The sequence below is a fragment of the Micromys minutus genome (genome assembly GCF_963924665.1).
Source record: "Micromys minutus genome assembly, chromosome: 11".
NCBI classification, from domain to species: domain Eukaryota; kingdom Metazoa; phylum Chordata; class Mammalia; order Rodentia; family Muridae; genus Micromys; species Micromys minutus.
This window is the reverse complement of record NC_137980.1, coordinates 18,299,040-18,326,967: the sequence shown is the minus strand read 5'-3', so window position 1 is coordinate 18,326,967 and position 27,928 is coordinate 18,299,040. Positions and strand designations below refer to the sequence as shown.

Below are 27,928 nucleotides of genomic sequence, written 5' to 3'. Positions count from 1 at the left end.
CTTCTTTGATAATGACAGTTTGACTTTCAAAGCAAATAACAGGGACGTCTGGCCAGCCCAGATGATGAAGAACATAGGCTTCTTAATTGCAAATCAAGCACAAATACCTACTGAGTTTATCAGCCTTCCCAATCATGACCACATGATGGTCTCATTCTATTCAGCTGAGCTACAGAGTAAATAGAATTCAGCTGAAAAACTCAACAGAGGGAAATCTATAAGAAATGTACAAATTGAGAAATATTTCTACCTACCTGATTTACAAACAATTTCTTTCTCCTTTCCTTGGTTAAGTTGTGAGGAATTGGCCAATGCTTTATTCATGTTGTCAGTGGAATAAAAGTCTGTATTAGTCATGGGCACATTTTTTGGAAGATCTCTCCTTTTCTCAGCTTTGGTTATCTCTATTACTGGAGAACAGACAACTGTCGGTAACAGGCTACGTGAAGAACTTGGGTTTTGGCCTTTCTCAGTATTTTGCTCTCTGTCAGTGTTTTGCTTTGTTCCCACGTTATGTATATCATGTTGATTTACTAAAAGCCTCGAGTCTTTGTGGGCCAGAGAATCCTGGAATCCTTTCAATAGCTCCACTTCAACACTCAGTGGTGCAACCCTCTGTGCGGAAAGCGGTCTTGGACAAGGTGCAGAACTTTGCTCAGTATCTCCATATGAGTGATCAAAAAAAGTTCCATGTCTACACTTTTTATAATTTGGAATATGTTGTGCAGAAATTAATGTATTACTTGAATCACAAGAATTAACAGCTTCTTCTTGTGGGTGTGTAATTAGGGTACCAACTTTCATGTTGTTTTCTTGTGAAAAATAGTTTTCAGGAGAGAGAAGCTGTTGAGAATCTACTTCTCTATCTGTCATTATCTCTCCACGATGACAGTGGCCCATGACCTCTTTTGGAGATGGTATGGACTTGTCCGAGGTGTGGCAATCACTATCACTGTCAGCAAGGCATCCCTTTATGAAGGAGAGGAAAGAATTTTCCCATTTATTAATGTTCTTACCTTTTCCACTTGAGCTATTGTCTTCAGGGGACTCATATGGGCTGCTGTATTGCTTTTGGCTAGTGTGAGGTTGTTGATCTGTAGTAACAGGTGATAATTTTATTTCTTTATGTGCTGAAAGTGCAGAGACAGAAGCAGCTTCAGTTTGACCAACAGATTCTAAGGCCTGCGTTTCCTGACTATCTGATGAATCCAGGACATGGGTATCAGGCTTTTTGGAAACCAAACAAGCCTCATTTTTATCTCTAACATTTTTTAAGCTTGATAGAGTTGGGGTAGAACGCTCACACGACTCTTCTGGAAGGCCACTGAGAGTCTGGACAGCATGTTGCTGCTCAGTGAGTAACTTATTCATTCTCCTAAAAGAAGAAGTAGCTATTTCCTGACTTAAATTGCAGTCTCTATCATCGGTTTGAATCTTTTTTTCTTGTATATTTTCCTGTTCTTTTCTTTTGGACACATTAATTTGGATATCTTTCATATTGTTTGGAATATTCCTTCTGAATCTTGTACAGTCAATTTGACAAATAGTTGACTGCCTAGGCTTGGACTTGTCAAATTTTGTGGTATCAGAATTTTTCTGGGAATGTTCATGGACATATTCTTTATTTATAAGTAAGTTGTTGCTTCCTTTATTGATTTCTAAATGTCCTGGTTCTTGTCTATTAAAATTCTCATTGCAAATAAACTCAGTATAATTATTAGAACTTAATTTTGGTTTCTATAAAAAGAAAGAAAAACAAACAAAAAAACATGGTCAGCTTTAATTCCAACTGCAGATCTATGGATCTGCATGAGATCTATATAAAACACTGTAAAGGGAGCATTACAGAAGTATTCTCAAGACATTATCATCTTCCAACTATCACATAGCAAGGACTAGAATTAAGGAAGTCTCTTCCTTTGCCATCTAGAAGAAATATAAATAGGGCAGTGGAAGGTAGGATTTAAAACCCAAGATTATGACTTCTACAACAAACTCTTAGGAAACCTGACTGAGATGCTAAGAGTAAAACAAGAACACTGCTTCTTACTGGTCTTGGCTCTAACACCAGGTGAAGAGTGGCCACCCACACTATCAAATGTGTACTAGCCCCATAAAGAGAAAGGAAATGGCTTATAGTACGTCCACCTAGAATATTCACTTACTTAAGTACTTCTTAGACTAAGAGGCAGCAATCTTCTGCTATCTCATGCAATTACTCAAAGTGCCTTAAACCAAAGGTGAAGTCACTAACTTGACCATGTTTCACACTTTTTTTTCTCTCTGGTAATCTATAAAATAACCAGCAGGTAAAGAGCTACAAAAGTATTCATTACTAAATACAGTTATACCTTGTTCTGAAACATATCTTCTACATGTGCTGGGTCAGTACTATTCCTTTGAGCTGCAAACAAAAGGGGGAAATAAAGAGAAACAGTTTCCAGTAGTTAGATTCTAGACTCCTAAACCTGGAAGTATTTTGGTATGAAAAAAAGAAAAAAATCAAAAATCCTGGAGGGGTGTGGCCAGCAGGTTTGTACTCAGACCTGATGACTTGAATTCAAGCCCTGGATCCCATAGGTGGCAGGACTAACTCCCCAGCACTGTCCTCTGCCTTCTACATAGCCACCAAGCATGCTCACACCTGGGCTCACATACATGAACACACAAACACACACACACACACACATATTCAAAATAAATAATTTAAAAATAGAGGGAATATGTGAAATCATGAAAATGCTTTATATTAAAGTTGGCACATACAACATGACCATATAGTTTCCAATATTTATTATAGGCTCAGGGGAGGAGTGTTGACCTAGCATATGAACAGGCTTTCATTTGACTCACAGCATTTCAAAACAAGAATTAAAACAAAGCCCCCTTCAACTAAAATTTAAAAAGAAATGTTTTCTACAAGTATGTGTATTTCTTAAGACAAAATTCACATTATGTTGGGAAATAGGATGTTGATTCATGACAGAATTCAAATGCTTAGGCTTCAGAAATAGTCAAACCACCTGCAGAAGCGTAACAAATTGATAAATTCTCTCACAAAGAAAGAATAAAGTCCAAGTCCTAAGGAAAAAGATTAGGAATTCCTTTGCATGAAGGAAAATTCTTCATACATTAGGTTAGAGAGCCGGGGGTTAGATTAGAGGAGGGGCATTAGTGATCGAGGCTTCAGGACTTGGAGAAAGTTAGAATTCTGGAGAAAACACTTCCAGGAAAGAAAAAAAGTCTCTTTATTATAAAATAAAGAAGTCAAGCAATTTAGCACATCATCAAAGCAAATTTTATAGTTTATAAACTTTTGTTTCTAGCTGAATTTTTATTTGCATTAAAAATTTTTATTAGATACTCTACATTTAAATTTAAAATATTATTCCCTTTGCCCACCCCGCTCCCCTCCCTCCGCCTCCTCTACTTGTCTCCATGAAGGTGCACTAGCTCCCAATCCCCCTCTCCACCTCAATGCCTTGGCATTCCCCTACATTGGGAAAATGTGCCCTCACTGGACCAAAGGCCTCTTCTCACACTGATGGCAGACACTGCTACTCTCCACTGCATATGCAACTGGAGCCATGGGTCACTCAATGCGTGCTCAACAGTTGGTGTTCTTGTCCACAGGAGCCGTGGAGGATTTGGTTGGTCGACAATGTTCTTCTTCCCATGAGGCCGTAACCCTCTTGAGCTCCATCATCCCCCGACCCCAGTACCCTCACCAGGGTCCCCATGCTCAGTCAGATGGTTAGCTGTAAGCATGCTCAGTTGCATGACTCTGGCACAGCCCCTCAGAAGGCACCCCTATCTAGTTCCTGCTGCAACTTTTATATGCCTTGAAATATGACTATTTTAATCATCTACTTCAATGTGCTTTTATGTACTTCATATGTACCAACAAGTTATTGCTTGTCTGTCCTAATGGGATTTGGTTTCTAAGCATGGGCTCTGCTTTAAAGAACTTGACTTGCTGCTTTGTGGCCATCAGGAACCAGGGACACAGCATTAGGACACAGGTCTATAGTCCCAGCTACTGAGGAGGCTGAGACCAGATGATGGCTTCAACTCATGGGCCCAAGATCAACCTCAGCAATACAAATCACATTTTAAAAACTCAGTGATGTTTTCTTTTTATTACTATAAAAATGAGACATTTTGGTCTAGGTCTCAATCCATAGTCAATAGCACTTAGACAATTACATGCCCTGAACATTTTGATCCATTTTTAAACGGAAAAATATTAAATTAAAATTTTAGATATAAAATTCCAATTGGGGTATCCTCTTGAAAATGGGAGTGAAGGAATAGGATGAGAAAACTGTTGGAAAGTGGACCAGGAGGGGGATAACGACTAGTCTGTAAGAAGAGATTAAATAATAATAATAATAATAATAATAATAATGATAATAATAATAATAATAAATTTAAACAGAAAAATAATAAAACAAAAGGCTATAACACAATATAATGGAAAAAATAATAAAATATATCTATAAAAAAGAATAAGTCTCATGACCAAGAATCAGAATGCTATATAACCCCTTACATACACTCAACATTAATAAGAAAAAACTGTCTTATATTAAATATGATCTAGTTAGAAAGAAAGTATAAAACTAAAAATTCAGTGATTTCAATGTTATGGGAAACAAAATTAAAAAAATTTAAAAATTCAAGAAAAGAGCTTCCCTAGCAGAATTATAAAAGGTTTCTGATATGGGGCTGGAGATGGCTCAGTGGTTAAGAACACTGGCTGCTCTTCCAGAGGTCCTGAGTTCAATTCCCAGCAACCGCATGGTGGCTCACAACCTTCTGTAATGGGATCTGATGCCCTCTTCTGCTGTGTGTAAAAACAGCAACAGTGTATTCATACACATAAAATAAATGTGAAAATAAAAGGCTTCTGATAACAATTACTAACCATGGTGTTTGTATACCATGTTTTGAAGAAGCCTGGGTACTGCCTTTTTAATGTAATCTCATGGGATCTAGTCATTTCTTTATTACATTCCTCGTTATAATTGTTTGATACCCATTTATTTTAAATTCATTTTGTCTTATTAGGTGTTATGTACCCGATTGTTACATAATATATAGTAAGTAAGCCACACATGAAAGAATGGATGAAAGGGGAGGGGAGAAAGAAAAAGGGAGCGGAGGAGAGGGGAAACATGAAGGGAGTGAGAGTTTCTGCAGAAAACAGATTCTTTCCGAGAGTGATGGTGGTGGGCAGTGCTTAGGTGTCCGACATGTGTCTGATGCAAAGCACTCTGAAGCAAGGCTACAGGCGGGTCCCTGCTGCCCGGAGCACCAGAGCTGCGCTGGCTCCTCATCTCCAAAGCCTGGACCCTCAGCTTTTCTTTTCATTATTGTACTATTTTGCCCCCCCACCAAATCCTCTGCTTTTAGCCTTAAAATAATTGTCTGGCACAAAAGAATTCTTACAGGAGAAGCCTTATGCTATCATAGAACTGATATAACAGGCATAGTTGACTTTCTAGTCTCCAGAGAGCAGAGGTTAGGTTCCGACTGTCAGTTTAAGCTCCATTAGATTAGAAGGAAGGACTTGTACTAGAAGGGTTCTCACATTAACTTTCCTGTGCACAAAGAGAAATTCTGAAAGGCTAAGCTTTAGTTACTAAAGGTAATAATACTCAAAGCCTCTGAGAGAATTGTCTCTATAAAGAATTTTATACTTTCTTTCTAACTAGATCATATTTAATTAATTTAATTTAATTTTTAAATTAAAATCGTAGGCTAAGAACCACAGAGGCGAATCTGGGTAAAGGTACTTGTCACCAAACAAGAAGTTAAGTTCAATCTCTGGGTCACATGATAGAAGCAGAGAGTCAATTCCCATAGGCTGTCTCACCTCCACACACACATGCTATGGTACATGTGTCCATGAACACATAAAATAAACAAATAAATAAATGTAATAAAACAGAAATTGGGGGGCAGTGCTGGTTGAGAAAACTGGGTGCTCACATACAGCTCCTGAATGAAATATAGCTTTTGTTTTGGGCTCACTATTCAAAAAGTATTTACAGAATGGATACTGTGTACAAAGCCAATTCTATATCCACGAGGAGATGAAGATTCCTTCTTTCAGGAGCTTAGATTCTATATGAGGACAACATAAATAAAACAATACACAAAGAGCCTTCTGTGCCAGGAGAAAGGCTCATTAGAACAACGTAAGCAGTACTAAAATAAATGCAAATATTCCAAAGTAAATATAGAAACAAAATCTGTGCTTGAGTGGGGGTGAACTTAGTGACTTCTTTCATTTATTGTTCACAAAGAAAACATAGTAAAAGTTATTGCATAAGGTAAGATTATGAAAAGAGACTGCCCCACCCTTGGATCCATCCCATATAAAGTCACCAAATTCAGAAAATATTGTGGATGCCAAGAAGTGCATGCTGACAGGAGCCTGATGAAGCTGTTTCCTGAGAGGCTCTGCCAGAGCCTGACAAATACAGAGGCAGATGCTCTCAGCCAACCATTGGACTGAGAATGGAGTCCCCAATGGAAAAGTTAGAGAAAGCACTGAAGGAGCTGAAGGGGTTTGCAACTCCATAGGAAGAACAACAATATCAAATGTCAGACCTCCCAGAGCTCCCAGGGACTAAACCACCAAAGAGTACAATACATGGAACGACCCATGTTTCCAGCAGCATATGTAGCAGAGGATGGCCTTATTGGGCACCAATGAGAGGAGAGGCTCTTGGCCCTGTGAAGGCTTAATACCCCAGTGTGGGGGAATGCCAGGGCATGGAGGTGGGAGTGAGGGAGTGAGTGGAGGAACGTTCTCATAGAGGCAGGGGAAAGGGGATGGGATGGGGAATTCCAGAGGGGAAACTGGGAAAGGAGATAACATTTGAAATGCAAGTAAAGAAAATATCCAATTAAAAACAGATTATGAAAAGGATAGAAAACCAACTCCTTTGAGCCAAGGAATGTTTCAATGTTACCAAAAAATCTAATGGATACATTAAAGAGAGAATAAAAATATGTCATGAGCCAGGAAGTGGTGGTATGCAGCTTTAATCCCAGAACTGAGGAGGCAGAGGTAAGCAGCTCTCTGAGTTCAAGTTGAGCCTGGTCTACAGAGAGAGTTCTAGAACAGCTGGGACCCACACCCAGAAACAACAAAAATGCCAAGTATTTAAAGTATTTTAAAATAATATTTTATTGATAATCACAGATCAAATTATCTTGTCTTTCAACTCGATAATATAATAGATAGAAATCAAAGTATGTCCATAAGAAAAGCCTCTTAGGCAATAAATAATGGATATTATATATATGATTATATTATATGATATATGATAATAAATGTGATATATAATCATATATATTACCATATGTATTACCATCCACATTTATTAAAGAGACTGGAACTAATTGTAATTTCTATTATACCAAAAACTGTTGGGAAGAAAGCAGCAAATTGTAAAAGGCTCATATTTGTCTATTATTTATTTATTTACTTATTTATATTTTTTTGAAGCAGGGTCTTTCTATATAACCCTGGCTGTCCTGGAACTCACTACATAGACCACACACAGATCTCAAACTTAGAGATCTACTTGTCTCTGCCTCCCAAGCATTGGGATTAAAGGCATGCACCACTACACCTGGCCTGCAGAAGGGTTCCTAGCTATTTACAAAGCCACAGCTGGAGGAAAAGCAGGATCTTTCTTTTTCTTTTAGGGTGCCTTTCTTATGTACAACTGCAAACAAGCAGTGAGTTTTGATAAAAGAGTGGAACAAAGACATCATTGAATGTACTTTTTCAAAAGTTATAGGAGAAATGAATCCAGTTTCCACAATTCTAAGTTCAGTTTCTATAATTCTATCGACATGATCAACTATAAGAGTCTTCAGTCTTACCTGATAGATGACATTTTTTATGTTGAGGAACATATTTCATAAGGAGATTCTCCATAAATGAATCTTTGGCTTCATCCAAAGCACATGTTCCATGGTCACTTCTAAATAATGGGTCAGCTCCATTCATAAGAAGTAATTCTGCCACCTAGCAAAAGATTGTTCATATAAAGGAGCCAGACAAAGGGTGTGTGCTAGCATATAACTTTAGATCTCTGCCCAATAAGTATAATTAGTAACTGGTACTGATTCATATTTTGTCTAAATAGAAACCCATATTCTTACAAAAGAAAGAGGGAGAGGAAAAAGAGGGGAGAAGCAATGATGGGCTGTGAAGGGAAGGCCACTTTTCCTTTGTCTTCCTCCCCAAAGCCTACAGCTTTAGTCTCATCATGAGGCAAACATCAGATGATTCCCCAGAACTGGAAGACTTGGGGGTCAAAAATTGCCAGCTACGAAATAAAGGTTTTTCTTAGTATTAAAAATATATCGAAAAAGATAACACCAAAATTTTGACTAACCAAATCCAGTTAATTGTACATGTCTTATAAGTGAATTTCTTAGCATATCAATTATATGTCAATGAATGTGATTTTAAAATGAACCCACTAGTTTTTTCTTCACAGATAATTTTCCCTGATATTTTACTTTAAAAACTTTCAATCATGCAAAACACTGCAACAAGAATGCAACGGAAGCCTGGCATGTTGGCACACACCTTTAATCCCAGCACTCAGGAGGTAGAGGCAGGTAGATCTGAGTTTGAGGTTACCCTGATCTTCATAATAAATTCCAGAACAATCAGGGCTATGTAGAAAGACTGCGTGTCAAAAACAAACAAGCATACAATGGGCACTTATATATCCTTTTTAAAATAAAAAATGGACATTTCCCCCACTTCATATATATATATATATATATATATATATATATATATATATATATATATACACACACACACACACACACACACACACACACACACACACACACACACATATATATATATGCATTCATATGCATCTGTATAAATGTAGGTATATATGTAAGTATAAGAACAACCAGAAATGAGTACCTTCTAAAGTAAGTAGTTGAAACTTAATGACATTTCACCTCTAAGTATTTAAGGGTGATCTAAGAACTCTCACATGACGATGATTGTAGTGTCACACGGTTTAGAAAGTAACCAACTATAAATAGCTAGTATCATTCATTCAGTATCTAGTGAATATTTATGTTTCCAAACTGTCCCAAAACATATGTTCCAACAGTGGCTCACATAACCTCTTTCCACTTCTTTTCTTCTAAATACTCATTTAAAAAAAATGATTACACCATTTTTTTCTTACAGATGTCCTAATTAGCCCATCTTTTTTTTTTTTTTTCTGAAAACACTTCTATTTATTTTTCTATGATTTCTTAAACTGGAAGTCAGCTTAGAAGGAGGGATTTAAGATATGTGATCTATAATTAATATTTTATATGCTTCATACTTTTAGCTTTAGCTATGAAACAGAGGGGTGCATGGTACCTGTAATTATTAAACATAAATTCAATTAAAACAAAAAATTTTAAAAGTCCTGGAACCTTAATTTACAAATAAATAAGGGCCAATAGTGACAGTCTGTCCAGCCTACACAAAGCCCTGGCTTCAGGGCACTGAAATAATGGCGTACTGAGACTCATGTAAGCGCCCTCAGTGGCAGAGCTGACAGCAGCAACAGCACCTCTAACAGTCCTTAGGGACAGAGACGACCATACTCCAGTAATGTTCCTGGCACTAGACACTTTCACTAACCCCAAGCTTCTGCTAACACTTAATACTACTCTAATCATCTGAAGATTTTTATTTCAAGTGGGCTGTTCTGACTTCATTTTGTGTTCTTAAGACAGCTCTCAGCCCACTACCTCCCCCTTCGCTCAAAAGACCCATCTGCCTTGGCAACACACCTGAGCTTTTCATGGTCTTGATCCTGGTCCACATGCATTCACCAAAAATAATAGGCACATTATGTCTAAAATAACTACAATGCTCTGCCAGGAATGAATGTTTCAAGGTTACTCTGAACCTCATCTAAGTTTAATGTAAATGATGATCTCTGTGGGTTCTCCTTTAAAAACTCTGCACCCCTGAGCATAGACACAAAGAAACTCTTCGGAGACACAAGCTTGCTCTTGGTCTATCCATCAATAAAAATAACTTAAACCTTTTAATTAGCTTAATCAGCATGGGTGTCGATAAATATTTCATGTGGGTCATTACAGTCTATACAATAAAGAAGAAAGGTAACGTGTAGGACAAAAACAAATCATTTAAAAATTACCAAGAATCAGCAATGAGTCTTTTAAAAAGACTTTACAATGGTGTTTTAGGGTTCCCACTGCTATGAGGAGACACCATGATCAAGGCAACTTTTATAAAGAACATTTCATTGGGGCTGGCTTACACTTTCGGAGGTTCAGTTCATTATCATCATGGCAGGAAGTATGGTAGTATGCAGGCAGACAAAATGCAGGAGGAGCCGAGAGGTCTATATCTTGATCCAACTGCAGCTAGGAAAGGACTGTCTCCTAGGCAACTAGGAATAGGGTCTCAAAGCCCACCCCCACAGTAGTACACTTCCTCTAACAAGCTTCTATCTCCTTCAATAATGCCACACCTCCTAATAACGCCACCTCCAATGGGCCACACATATTCAAACCACAAATGGGAATTTAATGATAGCTACAAAGACAAAGCAAGATTAGTATGACATTTACATATAAGCTGATCACAGGAAGAAGCCAAAAAACTTATATCTGGATCCTTACATGTTGTTCAGACAAAAACTGCAGATAGAAACTTTGAAGGCAAATTAAGAAAACTTTCCCTAAGTGTTCTTACTATTTTAAATCTACATTTGGGTTGTCTATTCAATAAGTGTTGCTACCAAAAAACCACCACCACCACCACCACCACCAACAAAACAAAACAAAACAACAAAAAAAAAAAAAAAAAAAAACACACACACACACACACACACACACAAAAAAAACCCTCAAAATTTAGTGGCTTAGGGTAACAATGCAAACTTATAATCTCAGAGCATCTGAGTCAGGAATTTGAGAGTGGCCTAGGTCACCTGTTGGCTGGATATATAGTCATACAAATCTTGACTGGGACGGGAGGACGTTTTTCTAAAATGTCTGGGTAACCTGTTTATAGGCAGAAGCAATAATCACTGCTACATGGGCTGCTCCAAACAGCTGCTTGATGTCCATGGAATACAAGAGTTAGCCTTCTCTAGTCAGTGAGTCAAGAGATAATCATAATGAAGCTCCAGTATCTTTTAACACAATCATAGAAACAACATACTGCCATTCCTACCGTGTCTTACGTGCTAGAAGCAAGTCATTAAGGCACCACCCTTCATTCCTTGGAGGGGTAGAGGAGGATCCTTTGAGGGAAGAGTATTAAAGAACCGTGGACTGATCTCCAAACTCTCCTATGGATTTTCACCATCCGACATTCTATTTTTGGACAGTGATAGCCAAACCCACAACTGAGGTGACCTTGGAGTGGAATATTATTCAGGAATAAAGAGATATCAAAATACAACATGGTTTAAATGTTAATGTTAAAAGCATTATGTTATGTTTTAAAAAAGGAATATAGAAAATATACTGTCTGAGTTCGGAGAAAGTTAGAGCTACAATAATAGTAATCAGATAAACAGCAGTGAAGGGCTGGGTTGGGAGAAAGGTAAGATTGAAAAAGGGTAAAGGACAAGGACTGTCATACTGTCACTCTTCAAGCCATTAAACTATATCCCATGTGGAATTTTCTTTCCCAGTTTTCTACAAATGGCATATATTATCAAATAAAAAAGACTAAATTCTCCTTAAGTACTATGAATAATAATTATTACTATGACTCCCACAGGCCTCTTCCACCTCTCTGTAAAAGTACGAAGGAAAGAACATACCAGTCAGTTGATCAAACCCTTTCCTTATCCTAAAAGTTTTTAACCCAGAAATAACTTTGCATACCTAAAATAAACAGGTAGCTTTAGAGAGTGGGGTGTAGCTCAATGGTAAAGTACTTTACCAGCAGGGGCAAGGTCCTAGATTGGATGCATAACACTACAAAAAGGAGGAGGAGAAAGAAGAAGAGGAGGAAGAAGAAGAGGAGGAGGACAAGAAGGCAAAAGGAGGAGAATGAGGATGAGAAACAGACATCTTCAGCAACATCTTGGTCCTCTAATATGAAATCATCTTAATATTTCACTTCCTAGAATGGAATTTTTGGTATTTGGCTTTAAACAATGGCACAACCACACAGGCGACTGTGATTAACTCTGAGAGTCTCCCGGCCTGGGGTGATTCTGAATGTTCCACTGGAGTCCATGAGGTTATACTGGCTTTCTAGTAGACGGCATCACTGTGTTGACACTTTATAGAAAAAATTATTTGAAGAACTTTGAATCATTGTTTGAAAAGAGCTTTAAAGGAATATGCAGTGAAAACATACTAAATAACAAAAACTGTTCTGTGTGGTTACATATAAATGTGTGCTAAAATGGCATGTTTCTCTAATCTAAGCTATTGAGTAGGCTGAGGCAGGAAGATCCCCTGAGTTTAGGACCTCAAGGCCAGCCTAGACAATAATATCAAGACTGTATTTCAAATGAACAAGTAAAAAAATATCAATAAAAAAGGAAAAAAAAATCAACAAAAAAGTATAAAATGGCTTTTACCATATTGGTCATAATGATAAATATCACAAGGTAAATTTTATTACAAATTAAGAGTATTCTTTAGTAAATGAACTAAAACTGAAACTTGCTTTCCTATTGTGTGATAACAGGGATTGTCTCGATTTACAAGTACTGTGTATACTCTATAAATGAAAGCATGAAGTACCTTGTAATGTCTGTTCATCACCGCATCGTGAAGGGGAGTAATCTGGTACTTTCCTTTGGCATTCACATCTGCTCCACCCTTTAATAGTTCACTTACTATTCCACAGTACCCTCCGACACTAGCTTCATGAAGTGCTGTCCACCCTGTAATACAAGAAAGACATTTGGGATTCCATATCTTAATAAGCTTCCAAGTCTTCTCTTTTAAAAAAGCAAAACAATCCTAGGAGCCAGAGAGTTGCCTCAGTGGTCAAGAGCACACACACTATTCTTGCAGAAGACTTGGGTTTGGTTTCCAGTACTCACACTGGGCAGCTCACAACGACCTTTAACTCTAGCTTGCAGGAGTCCAATGCCCTCATGTAGGCACGTAACCCTTACGTGCACATACCCTCTGCACACACACACACACATACACATATGCAACTAAAACTAATATGTATTTTAAAACACTCTAATTTTAGATAGTTTCTTTAAAAGTAATCTAATTACATAAGATCATATAACATCTCTATAAGAGTATTTTATATTATTTAGTGAATTCAAGGATTGGGAAGGTAGCTGAGTTTATATGGTGTGCATGGAATACACAATGACGTGGGTTCAAGCTCTGACACTGCATAAAGCCAGACATGGTTGTGGATGCCTGTAATCCCTGAACATGAGAGGTAAGGACAAAAAATATAAAGTTGCAATGCCACCCTCTGATACATAATGAGTTTGAGGCCAAACTGAGTTACAAGAAACATTGTCTTAAAAACGAGAGAAAATGCTGGCGAGGATGTGGAGAAAGAGGAACACTTCTCCACTGCTGGTGGGGTTGTAAACTGATACAACCACTCTGGAAATCAGTCTGGCGGTTCCTCAGAAAAATGGACATAGTACTACCTGAAGATCCAGCTATTCCACTTCTGGGCATTTACCCCAGAGACGCTCCAACACAAAACAAAGATACATGCACCACAATGTTCATTGCAGCTCTATTTATAATAGCCAGAAGCTATTATAAGAAAAGGAAAGAACCCAGATGTCCTTCAGTAGATGGACACAAAAATTGTGGTACATTTACACAATGGAGTACTACTCAGCTATCAGAAACTGACTTAACGAAATTCTTAAGAAAATGGATGTATCTAGAGAATATCATCCTGAGTGAGATAACCCAGTCACAAAAGAACAGACATAATATGCAGTCACTGATAATGGGATACTAACCCCAGCAAGCTCTGAACACCCCAGAAACAACTCACAGACGGTGTGAAGCTCAAAAAAAAAAGGAATATATTTTAATTAAAATAGAACTGTATCACATCCCCCTTTCCTCCCTACAGCCCTTCCTAGTCTCTCTCCTATCCCCTCAAATTAATAGCCTCTTTTCCTATATTATTGATACATATATATATATATGTGTGTGTGTATGTATATGCACCCACAAATACTTAATTACAACCTTAAAAATGTATCCGAAATAAATTTTAAAAAAACCAGAATGAATGCAAAAATAAAAATAAAAAAATAAAAAGAGAAAGAGAGAAGAGATGAGACGAGACGAGATGAAGCAAGAAGAGGAAAATCAAATTCTTAGCCCTTGACCCTGCTATGGCAACCTATAAAAAAGACACAAATATTTTAATTTTAAAGATTTATTTTTATTTTTGTAATTATGTGTGTGTACTTGTCTCCACATGTGAATGAAGTGCCCATGGAACTCAAAGGCACTACATATACCAGGACCTTAAGTTACAGGTAGTTTTGAGCTGCCTGACGTGGGTGCTAGGAATTGAACTTGGGGCCCCTGTAAGAGCGTTGCACTCTTAACTATTAAGTTACCCTTCCAACCCGAAAGGGCAAACATTTCTCAAGATGACAAACATTTTAAAGCATTCTTAATTTCCCCAAACAAAAAAACAATCTTACAGACCAGTTATTAACTAATAGAGAGTACTGAGTATAGACTACTTTCTGCAAAGAGAGAAAAAGCTTTATTTATAATCCAATGTATAACTATTAAAGTATCTCATGCAGCAGACCACATACATGTGAGTTAAAAGGTATATTTTCCTCCTTACTTATAAAAATAACTATCTATATTTATAGTAATTCAACTAACAAACCACATACCATATTTTTATAAAAATATCTTCTTTGCTAGTCAGAGGTAATACTATGCTGTTGATAATTATGGAATTCTAATAAGTCATCTAATAGAGTTAATAAAATCCAAAAAATCATGTTAAAATCTTATTTAACATCATACACTTTAGTTCTCAATCTAGCATTGACACTTTAGGCTGGAAATTTCATTTTTGTTGAATTTTCTGGCCTCAATCTCCTGGACTGAAGAGATAATCTCCCATTTTAGTAATAACCATTAATGTTTGCAATGAACATAGTTGAGCAATTGTCCTTGTGGGATGATAGAGCATCTTTTGGGTATATGCCCAGGAGTGGGACTTTTAGAATTCCTGAGCAATAGATACAGGGAGAGAGAAGAACGTGTTTGCCATGAAAAGGGCATAGGTCGCAGGGAAGGTGCAGGAGGGTAAGGTGGCTAAAATGTACGTGCAAGGGGAAAGCAGCTCTAAGAAGGGTCCATGGACAACGAAGATAAAATATTTAGTAAGTATTAACTCAGAAATATCAGAGGGGAGTGTGTTAGTTACATGCAGGTTCAGGAGGAGCCTAGCCATTGAGCTAGCTTAGGGCATATTAAAATAAGCTGGTGTGTGTGTGTGTGTGTGTGTGTGTGTGTGTGTGTGTGTGTTATGTGTGTTTCTTTCATTCATGAATCCAGAATCCAGGGCAGGTGCTTGCTGACAGGAACCTGATATAACTGTTCTCTGAGAGGTTCTATCAGTACCTGACCAATACAGATGCAGATACTCATAGCCAACCATCAGACTGAGCCCAGGGACCCCAATGGAAGGTAGGGGAAGGACGTAACCCCAAACAAAGAACAACATCAACTAATCGGACCACCCAGATCTCCCAGGGACTAAACCACCAACCCAAGAGTATACAGGGAGGGAGCCAGGACTCCAGATACATATGTAACAGAGGATGACCTTATCTGACATCAATGGGGGAGAGGGAGGCTTGTTCCAGAGTAGGGGGATGCTAGAGGGGTGAGGCAGGAGTGGGTGAGTGGGTGGAGGAGCACCTCATAGAAGTAAAGGGGAGGGGGAAGGAGGGGAATAGGATGAGGTATTGTGGAGGGGTAACTGGAAAGGGGGAATATCATTTGAAATGTAAATGAATAAAATGATTAATAAAAAATAAAAAATAAATTAACTTAAAAATCAAACACTGAAAGTACCTTGCCTAGGTATAAAACTGTAATTCAGGTTTCAAGCAATACACTTATACCAACAAACCCTTCATCCATTCAAACCATCCACCCAGATCAAAATAATGACCTAACAGATCTATCTATATACTGCTTTCAAAAGTGACATGCACCTTTCCTATGCTGCTGTGACAGCCATATCCAGATGCACCAACAATCAAACATTGTCTATGACATCTACATTCCTAAACACAATGTAGACAATTCCACTTTTAGTTTTAAAGTATTCTAATTTCTATAGCGTTGTCCTAATAGTTCTTGTTTCATAAGCATAAAAATAACTGGGTCAATTTGCTAAACTACAGATGTCTATGTTAATGCACACAGACACACACGCACACAGACACAGAGACATGGGGGGCAGGCGGGCAGACAGACAAAGAGAGGCTGCATTTTTAAACAGATATTGTAGGTAATTTCTGATAAAAAATGGCTTTCAGACTACCCTTGTGGAAACTCTGCTATTTCTGACTGAAGAATATGATAGCAAGGAATAAAAACAGAGGTAGGATGTAAAGTAGAAACGAAAATGAATAATAATTCAAAAGGCATGGAAAATAAAATAAGGATAAATAATTCATGAAGGTCATGGAAGTGCTTGAGGCACTGAGAAAATTGGCTGAAGATACAGAAGAGAAAATCAGCAAGGGTGGCACTGGACAAGAAAAAGAACAATAAAAATAAATTATTTTTGGTCATAACTAGGAAATCTATAAGGTCAAACCTGCCTGCACCGAGTTACTCTTGAACTAAAGAAACAGTTAGTACTGAAGAAAGAACTATAAATCTCTTAGAATAGAGTAAATGCTCTTGCAAGCAGATGAGCAAGGTTTACATAATCCTGGTTATTCCTCTGAGTCTAAGATTTAAGGACTAGAGAGATGGTTCAGCACATAAAGATGCTTGCTGCTAAGCTTGAAGACCCAAGTTTAATCCTGGGGTCTCAGGTAGCAGGAGAAAACTGACATCCACAGTTTTTCCTCTGATGTTTACATATTTGCTGCTATAAATGTGCACATGTGTGATTTTATGTGTACATGTTCCCACACTCATGCATCCATACACACTGAGTCAATAAATAAGTCTGACAAAAATTCTAAAATTTTTCGTTAAACTTTCACTACATTGCAAACTCAGGCCTTACTATTTTGAGTGCCGGAGGATCACCTTCTTGACCATGAGCTGACTGTTCCATCACCTATGATAACAAAGTCTACACTGTTTAATAAATAAAAAATCCATAAGAAATAAGGAACAAACAGATACTCCAAAACATGCCAAGGCTGGCCCACTGTGTTTAGTGCACGGACACACAAATCTCTCCACAGTCACTCTTACCCTTGGCCCACTGTTGTTCAATGCACCCACACAGTCATTCCTATTCAGATAGCATGTCAGATTATCTCCAGTAGGAAGGGTGGAGATAGCCAGAAGAAGCCAGCCACAGGGAAGGACTTTTTATTTCTGAGCAACATACCCACCCTCTATTTTATACTCTATTCTCTATTTCTCTGGCCATTACTCCTTCTGTATCAGTGCCATTATTATGGATTTTTCCTTGAGGTTTAGTTAACATCAGTCTCTCCTACTTTTGATCTCATCTTACCTCCTTAATTCATGATTAAGTCTCATATGAGCCCTGACCTTGCAATGCTAGCCCCAGGAACCACTCTTCTTTCTGTAGAAGGCTGCTGCACACAACCCACTTGACGTCTTTAATGAGAAATGTAATATTATTCCAGCACTCATCTCATTTCCTTCTGTGAGAGAGAATGGAGAGCTAGACAGTTACTGGAGAGAGCACTGCCTCTGGCTCACTTTATCACAATTCAGCCAAGACTACAAACGACTCTCTGGATAGCTATGGGTAGGAACCCCACTTACCAGCATAACTTGGCTGATTGACATTTCCACCATTTTTTATGCAACAGCGAACTAGATCAACATCATTATGGAGAGCAGCTTTATACAGTAAATTTTCTCCAAAAACGTTTCTCCGGTTTATGGTACAAAAACATATTTTATTCATCTCCTTTGTTCCTAAAATGAGAGAGAGAACAAAGATGCATACCTTTAGTCAGGGCATTCAGAGACAGAGGCTGATAAAATTTCTTAGTTCAAGGCCAGCATGGTCTACAGAGTGAGTTCCAGGACTGCCAGGACTACACAGAGAAACCCTGTGTGATGGTTTGATTATGATTGGCCCAGGGAGTGGCACTATTGGGAGGTGTGGCCTTGTTGAAGGAAGTGTGACACTTTGGGGGTGGGCTTGGAGACTCTCCTAGCTGCCTGAGGATGCTTACTCTGTTCCTAGCTTCAAGATGCAGAACTCTCAGCTCTTCCAGCACCATGGCTGCCTGGGTGCTGCTATGTTCCTGCCTTGATGAATGGACTGAACCTTTGAACCTGTAAGCCAGTCCCAATTAAATGTTGTCATTTATAAGACTTGCCTTGGTCATGGTGTCTGTTTATAGCAATAAAACCCTAACTAAGACACCCTGTCTTGAAAAACAAACAAACAAAACAACAACAGCAACAAATTTGGGAAGAACAGAAAAGGATAAGTCTAGTCAATATTAGAAGAGGGTATATAATGTTATTAAAGAGCACTTTATCCATTAGTCTTATTTTAATGTTATCTAAATACAAAATATGTAAATATGTGTTAGCTTTTAAATATTTGTAGTAAACTAAAACTCCTGACTTATATTATTATTAATTAACATATATTAACTAAAACCTTATTAATGTGCTCATAAAAGATGACAAATTTTCCTAGAAATTCTGGGAAAATAATTATTTAAATTTAGAACTATTTAATATCTGCTCTATTATCTAGCTGCATGTCCCCAAAGTTCCTTAGTTACCAAGATGGTAGAACTATTGAGAAGTGGTCAGGATATGGAGGCATGTCTTCATGTCTGCCAAGGGCACAGTGGAACCCTTTCTTCTGCTTCCCGCCCACGATATAAATATATGTGTTCCACCAGGTGCTTCTGCTACGGTGTGCTGCCTCATCATGGGTCTAGTCATTCATGGACTGGACCCTCCAAATCTATGGGCCTTAACAATCCTTTTCTCTCTAGGATAATATCTTACAAATCTGCTAAAGTCATACACCATCACACTTAATATTACTGAACAAGTCTTATAAGGCTATGAGAATATCTTTATGCCACGAGGAAGGTATAAAAACTAATCCCAGAAATAGAAGAGCTAAATTTTAGAATTAAGTTATCTTTCTTATTTTTTATTTTTACTTATATGGGTGTTTTGCCAGCATGTGTGTCTGTGTACCACGTATGAGCTTAGTGCCTACAGAAGCTAGAAGAGGGAACTGGATCCGGAGATAGAAGTTACAGACAACTGTAAACTGCCCTGTGGGTGTTAGGAATGTAATCCGGGTGCTCTGGAAGAGCAGCCAGTGTTCTTAACCCTGGAGCACGGTCACACGAGAAAATACAACACAAGACTAAACGCTTTCTCCCCCAAGTTGCTTTTAGTCATCGTGCTCTGTCCCAACCAATGAAATCCTAGCCAAGACATGGGAAGCACTATTTTTTCACCAATAAATATAATACTTAATGCGACTTTTGTAGATACCCGTTGTCAGGTTGAGGAAATTCTACTTGAGATTTTTTTTTTTTTTTTTTTTTTTTGAGATTTTTAACTAGAAGGGAATGTTTGATGTTATCAAATGCCTTCTTTACATCTGTTCAAATAATTTATATAGTTTTTTCTTTTTAGACCATTAACACAATAATTTTCAATGAGTAATTTTTAAACTTAAAGCCAGCATCAGTAGTAAAGTTTTAGGTATTAGTATTTTGGTATATAAAAATCACATTATTTTATGTAGACAATCCAGTGAGTTTGGAGACAAGGATGTACATGTAAAATCACTATCATCAAGCACAGATATGCCTTCCCTTTTTGTCCTTGCTATCTCACGAGTGTGTTCCACATGTGCACTTAAACCTTGTGTTAGGTCATTCACAGTTCTCCTGTTTCATGTTGAATCTTCTTTAGATGTACTTCCACAAACTTTCAAATGTATATGTTCACTACTGTTATTCTTTTCCCTCCTACATTAGTTCCTTGTATGATTCTTTAAAGGGACATGGAATTTTTCAATATTAGAGCTACAAAAAAAAAAAAAGATTTACTTCTGTTCTCTCCCAAAATTTTTTCACTTGTTCCTTTTTACCAATAATTTGAGATATGGACTTTATTTATCACCCATTGTCTTAGGGTTTCTATTGTTGCACAAAACATCATGACCAAGAAGCAAGTTGGGGAGGAAAGGGTTTATTCAGCTTACACATTCACAGTGATGATGTTCATCACCAAAGGAAGTCAGGACTGGAACTCAGGCAGGTCAGGAAGCAGGAGCTGATGCAGGGGCCATGGAGGGATGTTACTTACTAGTTTGTTTCCCCTGGCTTGCTCAGTTTGCTTTCTTATAGAACCCTGGTCTACCAGTCCAGCGATGGCACCACCCACAATGGGCTGGGCCCTCCCTGATGACTAATTGAGAAAATGCCTTACAGCTGGATCTCATGGAGGCATTTCCTCAACTGAGGCTCCTTTCTCTATGATAACTCCAACTTGTGTCAAGTTGACACAAAACCAGCTAGTACACCCATCAACTTCATTATTCCCAATGTTATCTGCTTTCCAAATCTAAACTCATTTCTCCATTTTATTGACTTATCTGTCTGGTCCTACCTATCCCATGACAAATTACTTTAATTTCAGTGGCTTTCTAATTTTTATCCTTTATACAGAACAGATTCCTACCATACTATCTTTAATTTTTCTGCATAAGTTTTGCTGTCTTTATACTTACTTTTCTACCTGACAGTATCATTTTGTAGTATTCTCATAGCTACCGTCCAGTCATTAAAATAATAAAACAATAAACAAGCAAACAAACTTATATATGTGGGAGCAGAGAGATTATTCAATAGGTAAGAGTACTCAATGGATAAGAGTATTTGCTTTGCAAGCATGAAGACCTGAGTTCAAATACCTAGCATCCATGTAAAAATACAGGCATAACTTACATATGCCAAATACCCAATGCTAGGAGGCAAAATTAGCAGGATCTACTAGCCATCCTGTCCAGCTAAAACAGCAAGCTTCCAGGCCAGTGAGAGATTCTGTCTCCAGGGAATAGTGCAGAGCAAGAAAGACACCTGATGCACTGTTGTGAAAGTACGCATTCCAATACTCATATAAATTCAACACACAACACACACATACACACCTGTATGGTTTTGTATGTGCATGTTTGTACATGTAAGTATGATACATGTGCAGATATGTGCAGGTGTGGAGGTCAGCAGAGGTCATTGTCAAGAGTCTTTGCTCAATCAGTTTTTGAGACAAGGTTTCTTACTGAAACTATAACTACTGGATTTGACAATACAGCTGGCCATCAATACCTACACATCTTCCCATCGCTGCCTCTCTAGTGCTGGCATTACAAGAATGTGCTGTTGTTTCTCAATTCTTAAATGTGTGTCTTAGTCTCTGTTCTACTGCTCTGAAGAGGCACTATGAGCAAGGCAACACTTATAAAGCAAAGCATTTAACTGTGGGCTTACAATCTCAGAGCGTTAGTCCAGTATTATCATGGCAGGAACATGGCAGCACACAAGATACTAGAGCAGTAGCTGAGAGATATATCCTGATCCTCAGACTGGGGGAGGGGAGCGGTACCTGGCATAGGCATCTGAAACATCAAAACCTGCAGTGACACACTTTCTCCAACAAGGCCACAACTATATCAACAAGGCCACATTTCCTAATCCTTCTAATCTTTTCAAACAGTTCCACACTGTAGTGACTAAACATTCAAATATATGAGCCTATGAGGACCATTTTTGTTCAAACCACTGCAGTGCTGGAAATTAAATTCAGGTCCGGATATTTGTTTGGCAATTACTTTACTGACTGAGGCACCTCCTCAGTCCCCCACCACACAACCTACTTTTAATAGAGATTCTATGCACTTTGAAGTAACTGAGAGAGAAGAAAGTTTAAGTTCTATATCCAACTGAAAACTCTTTGATTCAATTTGTTCAAGTCTCCTTTTGGTCCCCCAGAAGGAATTTTAAATTCATACATAGCTATGACATATATTTCTTGTAATAAGTGGTATTTAACTTTTTTATAGCACTATAATTATTATATTTATATAAAGGTTTATCTTACATTGTTTATCTAATTAATAAAATAAAATATACTATTTGAAGAGTTTGGTTTATTCAATTTGTTTGTATTTTATTTTGAAATAATTCAGATTATCAGAAAAATTATATAAAGAGATTAATGTTCTAAGACTATAGCCAAAGTGCAGAGTGTTTGCCTAGCATGTATGGAGCCCTGAGTTTGATCTAAGTAGAAAAGAAAAATAAGCAAAGGATCCAATGTTAACATTTTGCCACAATGTTAAATCATTTTTATCTCTCCTATCTATTTGCCCATTACTTCAGCCATTCATCGATTACATCATCCACTCACCTACCCATATCTCCATCCACCCATATCTCCATCCATCCATCCATCCATCCATCCATCCATCCATCCATCCATCCATCCATCCATCCATCCATCATCTGCTACGCACAGACAGATGAGATGGTAGTGTGTAAGTAACTAGTATACAATATACCTTTTATAACTAATACTGAAGAAGTATTTTGTAAGAATATAAACATTCTCTTATATAATAGAGTCTTATTTTAAAATTAAAAAAACTCAAAGCAGATGCAATCTAAAGTCTATGTTTCAACTTTATCAAGTCTAGTATTACTTTTAACCAGTATTTCTATTTTATTTTATTGTATCAAATTTTAGTTCAATATTATGGGTTATTTAGAAACAAAACTTTGTTAATTAATAATTTGCCCTCTTCTTTTCTCCACAAGTATTTTTGGTATGCACTATCAGTCTTTTGCTGTGTTAGTCACACACACAAATGTGAACATATCCACTAGCTGCTCTCGATAGAAGAAAGTATGGAAGATATTCCTACCCTGGGAGCTCAAATCCCACTTATGCCATAGCATCACTGAACCTGCTAACTCATCAATAAAACTGAGATTATATTGTATATTGCTCTTAGTTCTGTTTCTATAAGCTACTATAAGAAATGAAATAGTCAAAATATGTCTCACCGTTTTGTATTCTAAGTTGTTCATTTTTCCTTATTTGTTCATTCTTGAATCTGGACAAATGCATATTCTTTCTTTTACTGTCAATCATTAAAACAGAATCTTTAATTCTTTTAAAAATGGACTTGCTAAGTAACTGCAATGTATTCTACAAGCATTCATGGAGAATCACATGAAATTTAACAAAAAAATGGAAACCCCAAAGATAGTGAGTTATTTTCAACTTAAAGATAGAACCTAAGTAAGCTGTAGATAACTCTGAGCGACAGAGAGGCCATGCCAGGCTCTTAGTTCCATTACGTTAGGTGTAGCCACCTACAAATGTGGATTCTGAGCCTTCTACCCTTTACTCTCCAAGAAGGCATGTCACTATCCACTCTATTCACCTTGTAGGGAAAAGTGGCAGGCCTTTTGCAGAGGTGTGAGGGGTAAAGAGACTTGCCGTGTAATAGGGCACTGATCCAAAACTTACAAAATAAAAACCAGCTACATAAATATGCTTTTTGCTAAAGGGTAAGTTGACACTGTCTCTAACATACTCCAGCATCCAGTTACTGTAGCATATCTGGTGGAAAGATATAATTCAGCATACCTGAAGTTCTTAGTTGTAAATGTGCTATTTATTCCATCATTACAGCTAAGTGCTTTTGAGAAAATCCTTTTTGGCTTCTTCACTATGACTTCTGTACGCACCACATCTCTGCTTGCTCTCAGTTTTTCCAGTCTAGATGATCTTCTTAGCACATGAGATGTTTCCTGGGTTGAGGTGTTTTTCTTGGGATCTGAACTTTTCTTTTTGTTTAGTTGATCATAAGAGGTGGTATTTTCATGAGTCAATGTTTGTAATCTAAATGGTTTTGGGTCTTCTATATTCTATAAAGATATATATATATATATATATATATATATATATATATATATATATATATATCCATAAATAGTTATAACATTAAAGAAAAAAGTTAAATATATCTTCTCCTCTATTAAAACTAAAGCAATTTATAAGCATATAAGAAGACGATGAAAAATCTATACTTATATTTTTAAAAGAACATAGATTGTAAGCTTATAAAAAACATAAGCAACTAGTCTTGGTGACATACATCTATAATCCCAGCACTTGGAAAACTAAAATGAGAATTTTGATTTTAAGAGCACCTTAGGCTTCATAGGGAGGCCTGGGGCAGTGGAAGGAAAGGGGGAAAGAAGGAAAGACTTTCAAATTATTTTTTTAATCAATATTCAACTTTAAATTTCAAAGAAAAATGTAAGGTCCCTTTAGGTGCTTAATTTGGCAGGAAATAAGTCATGTAGATTATGACGCCCACATAAGAACATGACAAAGACCAGATTAATGGTCTGTGTGCTTCCTTGACAGAAGCAATGACGTTTAAGGGACAAGGTGGCAGATGACCTCCCTATTTCCAAAGCTCAATAGTATGTCATGAATGCTTCCAATTTCTCCTTGATAACCTACTAATGATCTAACCTTTATGAAGACATTTACATATTACATGTCCCACATAAACCTTGAGCTCATTTATGTATCCAGATGCAAAGCTTCTCAAAGTATTGAACATTTTAATAACAGCTGAGTAAGAGTATTTGGACGGGATTCGTCCTACATGAATTTCCTTTCTACTATTTAAAAGGTTTCTCATCTTAAGGACTTACTAAAACCTGTGTTTACTTTGCCAATAATAATCATATTTTCTATATTTTAGTCAGTCCTTCTTATATTAGAACAGTGAAATATTCAATCATCTTTATCTCCTTGATTAATGTTTCTATTTTCATTTCTTAATCTTATAGTGTCTATCTGAGAGATGACAGCCAGACTAAATTGGTATTATCCAGGTTTATATGCTGCAACAAAAACTCATGTCTTCTCTAAATCATCCTGGGGATGTACATGGAATATTTTGTTAATAGCTAAGAGGAAATAAAAGGAATTTAAGTTTCCATTATTATTAATTGATTAGGTTATATTTATATAATACATTTATAAATAATTTCATAATCTAAAAAATTTCAAAGTGCTAAATTTCTTCACACTAAAAATATAAGCAACATATATTAAAAAATAAGTTGCAATGTGTATTTTACAGTCACATTTGAATAAAGTTACATGGAATAGAAGTCATTGAAGATGCACCAAGCTATTAAAAATGTTTAGAGAGTAAACCTATAGGAGATTTCTGTTACCATGCTGTTAATGCATGGTATGTTCCTTTGGTTTCAATTGATCTGAGACAGGGGTGTTACTAAGGCCACATGCTGGCCTTGAACTCCTGAACTGTTGGCCTTGCTACCTCAGACTCTCTAATTACAAGTATGTACCGCCATACTTGCCTTTAATTAATTTTATAATAATGAGAATACAAACTGTCAACATGAAAAGGGAACTTGGCACCTGTTCCCAATCTACAGGGCCTTGAGACATGATGCGGTAGGAATTCTAAAACCACAGCAGTGGCATTTTACTTGTATTCCAAATAGGGCTTAAAGAAGGCTTAATTCTTCCCCCCATACTCACAGCTCAAATTACTCCATGTCCAATTACAGGGCTCAGTATCTACTCTGTACAAGGGTAAATATGGCAATATTCTAAACAAAGAGAAATTTCTGGTGAGAAATTCTTTCCTATTATACTTCTTATGTAAGTTGGGGAGAAAATAATTTTAACTTAATTCCTTGTAAACTTCTACCCAGTACTTCTAAAAGGATCAGTCTATGTATGAAAGTTATCTATCACCAATATCTTCTAGGTGTTGGTAATTGGTGTGATGATTTGAATTTAACACAATAAAGGTTGGTACAGGTCACTACAAAAATTACCTTCAGATATTCATATTGTGTATAACCAGATGTCCTACTGACAGATGGTTGTTCCACAACCTGGATAACCTGAACTATTAATAGTAGGGTAGCAAATTCACCTGTGCTATTTGTGTACAATCTTCATCTATCTGAGACATGGTAGGCTGCACTTCTAAACATCCATTTCCACCACTAACACTGATGCTTTTCTCTTGTCCTTGACAGATGGGTCCCACACCAGCATCTGGCAATGTGTTGATGGTTGTCAGCAATTTAACTGGCAATGAAGCATCAGCCTTGTTTTCTAGGACATCTCTATTATGTGATGACAAGACATTCAAAGGGACAGACTCAGAACTCAAGAAGTTGCTCAATGAGTCCAACAACTCTTGAGGATTGAAGTCATTCATTATTTCAAGAAGACTTTCTTCTTGGGTACATTCTGGTGATTCTAGTAACTTTTCTAATGCAGACACAACTGTTTCAAGAGAGCTTTCTTCATCTTTGGTTTCTTTAGATGTCATGGTCAGTGCTACTTCCTTTCCAGGATCAGAAAATGTGTTTGTTACTGCTAAGGTCTTCACTGGCTCTGTTAATTTCTCCTTTAATGCAATCAAATCAGATGCCATAAGAGAAGTCCCTGAGAGAAGACTAACTTCAGGGGAATCTGAGTTTTCACTTAATTCCTGTGTGTTACATAAAACAAAGTATTATTTAAAATTAAAAGTTAAATTTAGAACTCATTTACCAACTTTCTACTTCATCCATATTACTTTCCTGTATGAAATCAATAATGCCTGAATATGTGGTTGAATATTTAACCAAGAGCAACACTGGCTGGATCACAGATGACAAATTATCTCTTCAACTAAGCTTTAATTATCTGTTCCAACAAAGAGACAGATGTTCTAGTTAGTTAAATTAACAAATGACTTCAATATATCACAGCTTAAGTAATGCTATAAAATTATTGCCAAATATTTCTATCAGTCATAAAATTATAGAATTGATACCACTTAACCTTCTGAATGAATATGCAAATGTGAAATAAGAAAAGAGCAGGAAATCAGAAAAGGAAATAGAAGAAATGAGGATGCAAGTCTACACAATTTTATAAATCCTGACTCTAAAATTAATAACCCTAGGTTTTCATTGTTTAAAACAACAAAAACACAAAACACAACTTTCCCAGGGAGTGATTTTCGAGAGCAATATCCTAACAGGTTGTATTTGTTCTTACAAAGCTTGAGTGTCAGATATTAGAATTACTTTTAAAGTTGCTGTCCCAATTAGCTACTATGTTACTCCGGAAAATATTCTACTTTATAGTATTAAAACTTATGGTTTTTCAATCACTTTGGCTGCTCCCCCACAGCATGTCTACTACATCTCTGGCAGGATATATTATCATCTCCTAAGACTGATAATAATTTGTTCTAAGTTGAACAAAAGAAGTAAAAAATTAATATATTCTATGTAGCACAATTTTATCCCATGTCTACAGTACACAGAACCCAGTAAGATACTTTATTTACCTGTAATGCCAACTATAATTTTTTAAGATAAGAAATCTAAGAAGTGACTCCTACTCATTATTTGTGTCACATCTCAAGAGTTCCCTGCTATTTAGTCCCTTTATGTTCTTAAAATTCAAGACATTAAGATGTAGCAGGAATAATGTCTAAGAGTTTCCTTCCGGGAAGGAAGGCAACAGACTGTTTTACTGATCTTTCTAAAAATACTTTGGTGAGAAAAAAATTAATCCAGTTTCTTTCCCA

At 36.9% G+C, this 27,928-nt stretch overlaps 1 protein-coding gene across 1 annotated transcript in view; it reads right to left on the bottom strand.

The window, feature by feature from the left end:
• Nucleotides 1-27,928, bottom strand: part of ANKRD31 (ankyrin repeat domain 31) — a gene marked incomplete at both ends in the record, with an annotated part of 131,538 nt that overhangs the window by 59,231 nt on the left and 44,379 nt on the right. The window contains 8 exons of the mRNA XM_080925105.1: nucleotides 255-1,737; nucleotides 2,352-2,404; nucleotides 7,906-8,050; nucleotides 12,805-12,947; nucleotides 18,034-18,189; nucleotides 23,334-23,410; nucleotides 23,923-24,203; nucleotides 26,270-26,836. Of these exons, the coding sequence (XP_080781231.1) occupies nucleotides 255-1,737; nucleotides 2,352-2,404; nucleotides 7,906-8,050; nucleotides 12,805-12,947; nucleotides 18,034-18,189; nucleotides 23,334-23,410; nucleotides 23,923-24,203; nucleotides 26,270-26,836 (2,905 nt within the window). The remainder of the gene's footprint in view (nucleotides 1-254; nucleotides 1,738-2,351; nucleotides 2,405-7,905; nucleotides 8,051-12,804; nucleotides 12,948-18,033; nucleotides 18,190-23,333; nucleotides 23,411-23,922; nucleotides 24,204-26,269; nucleotides 26,837-27,928) is intronic.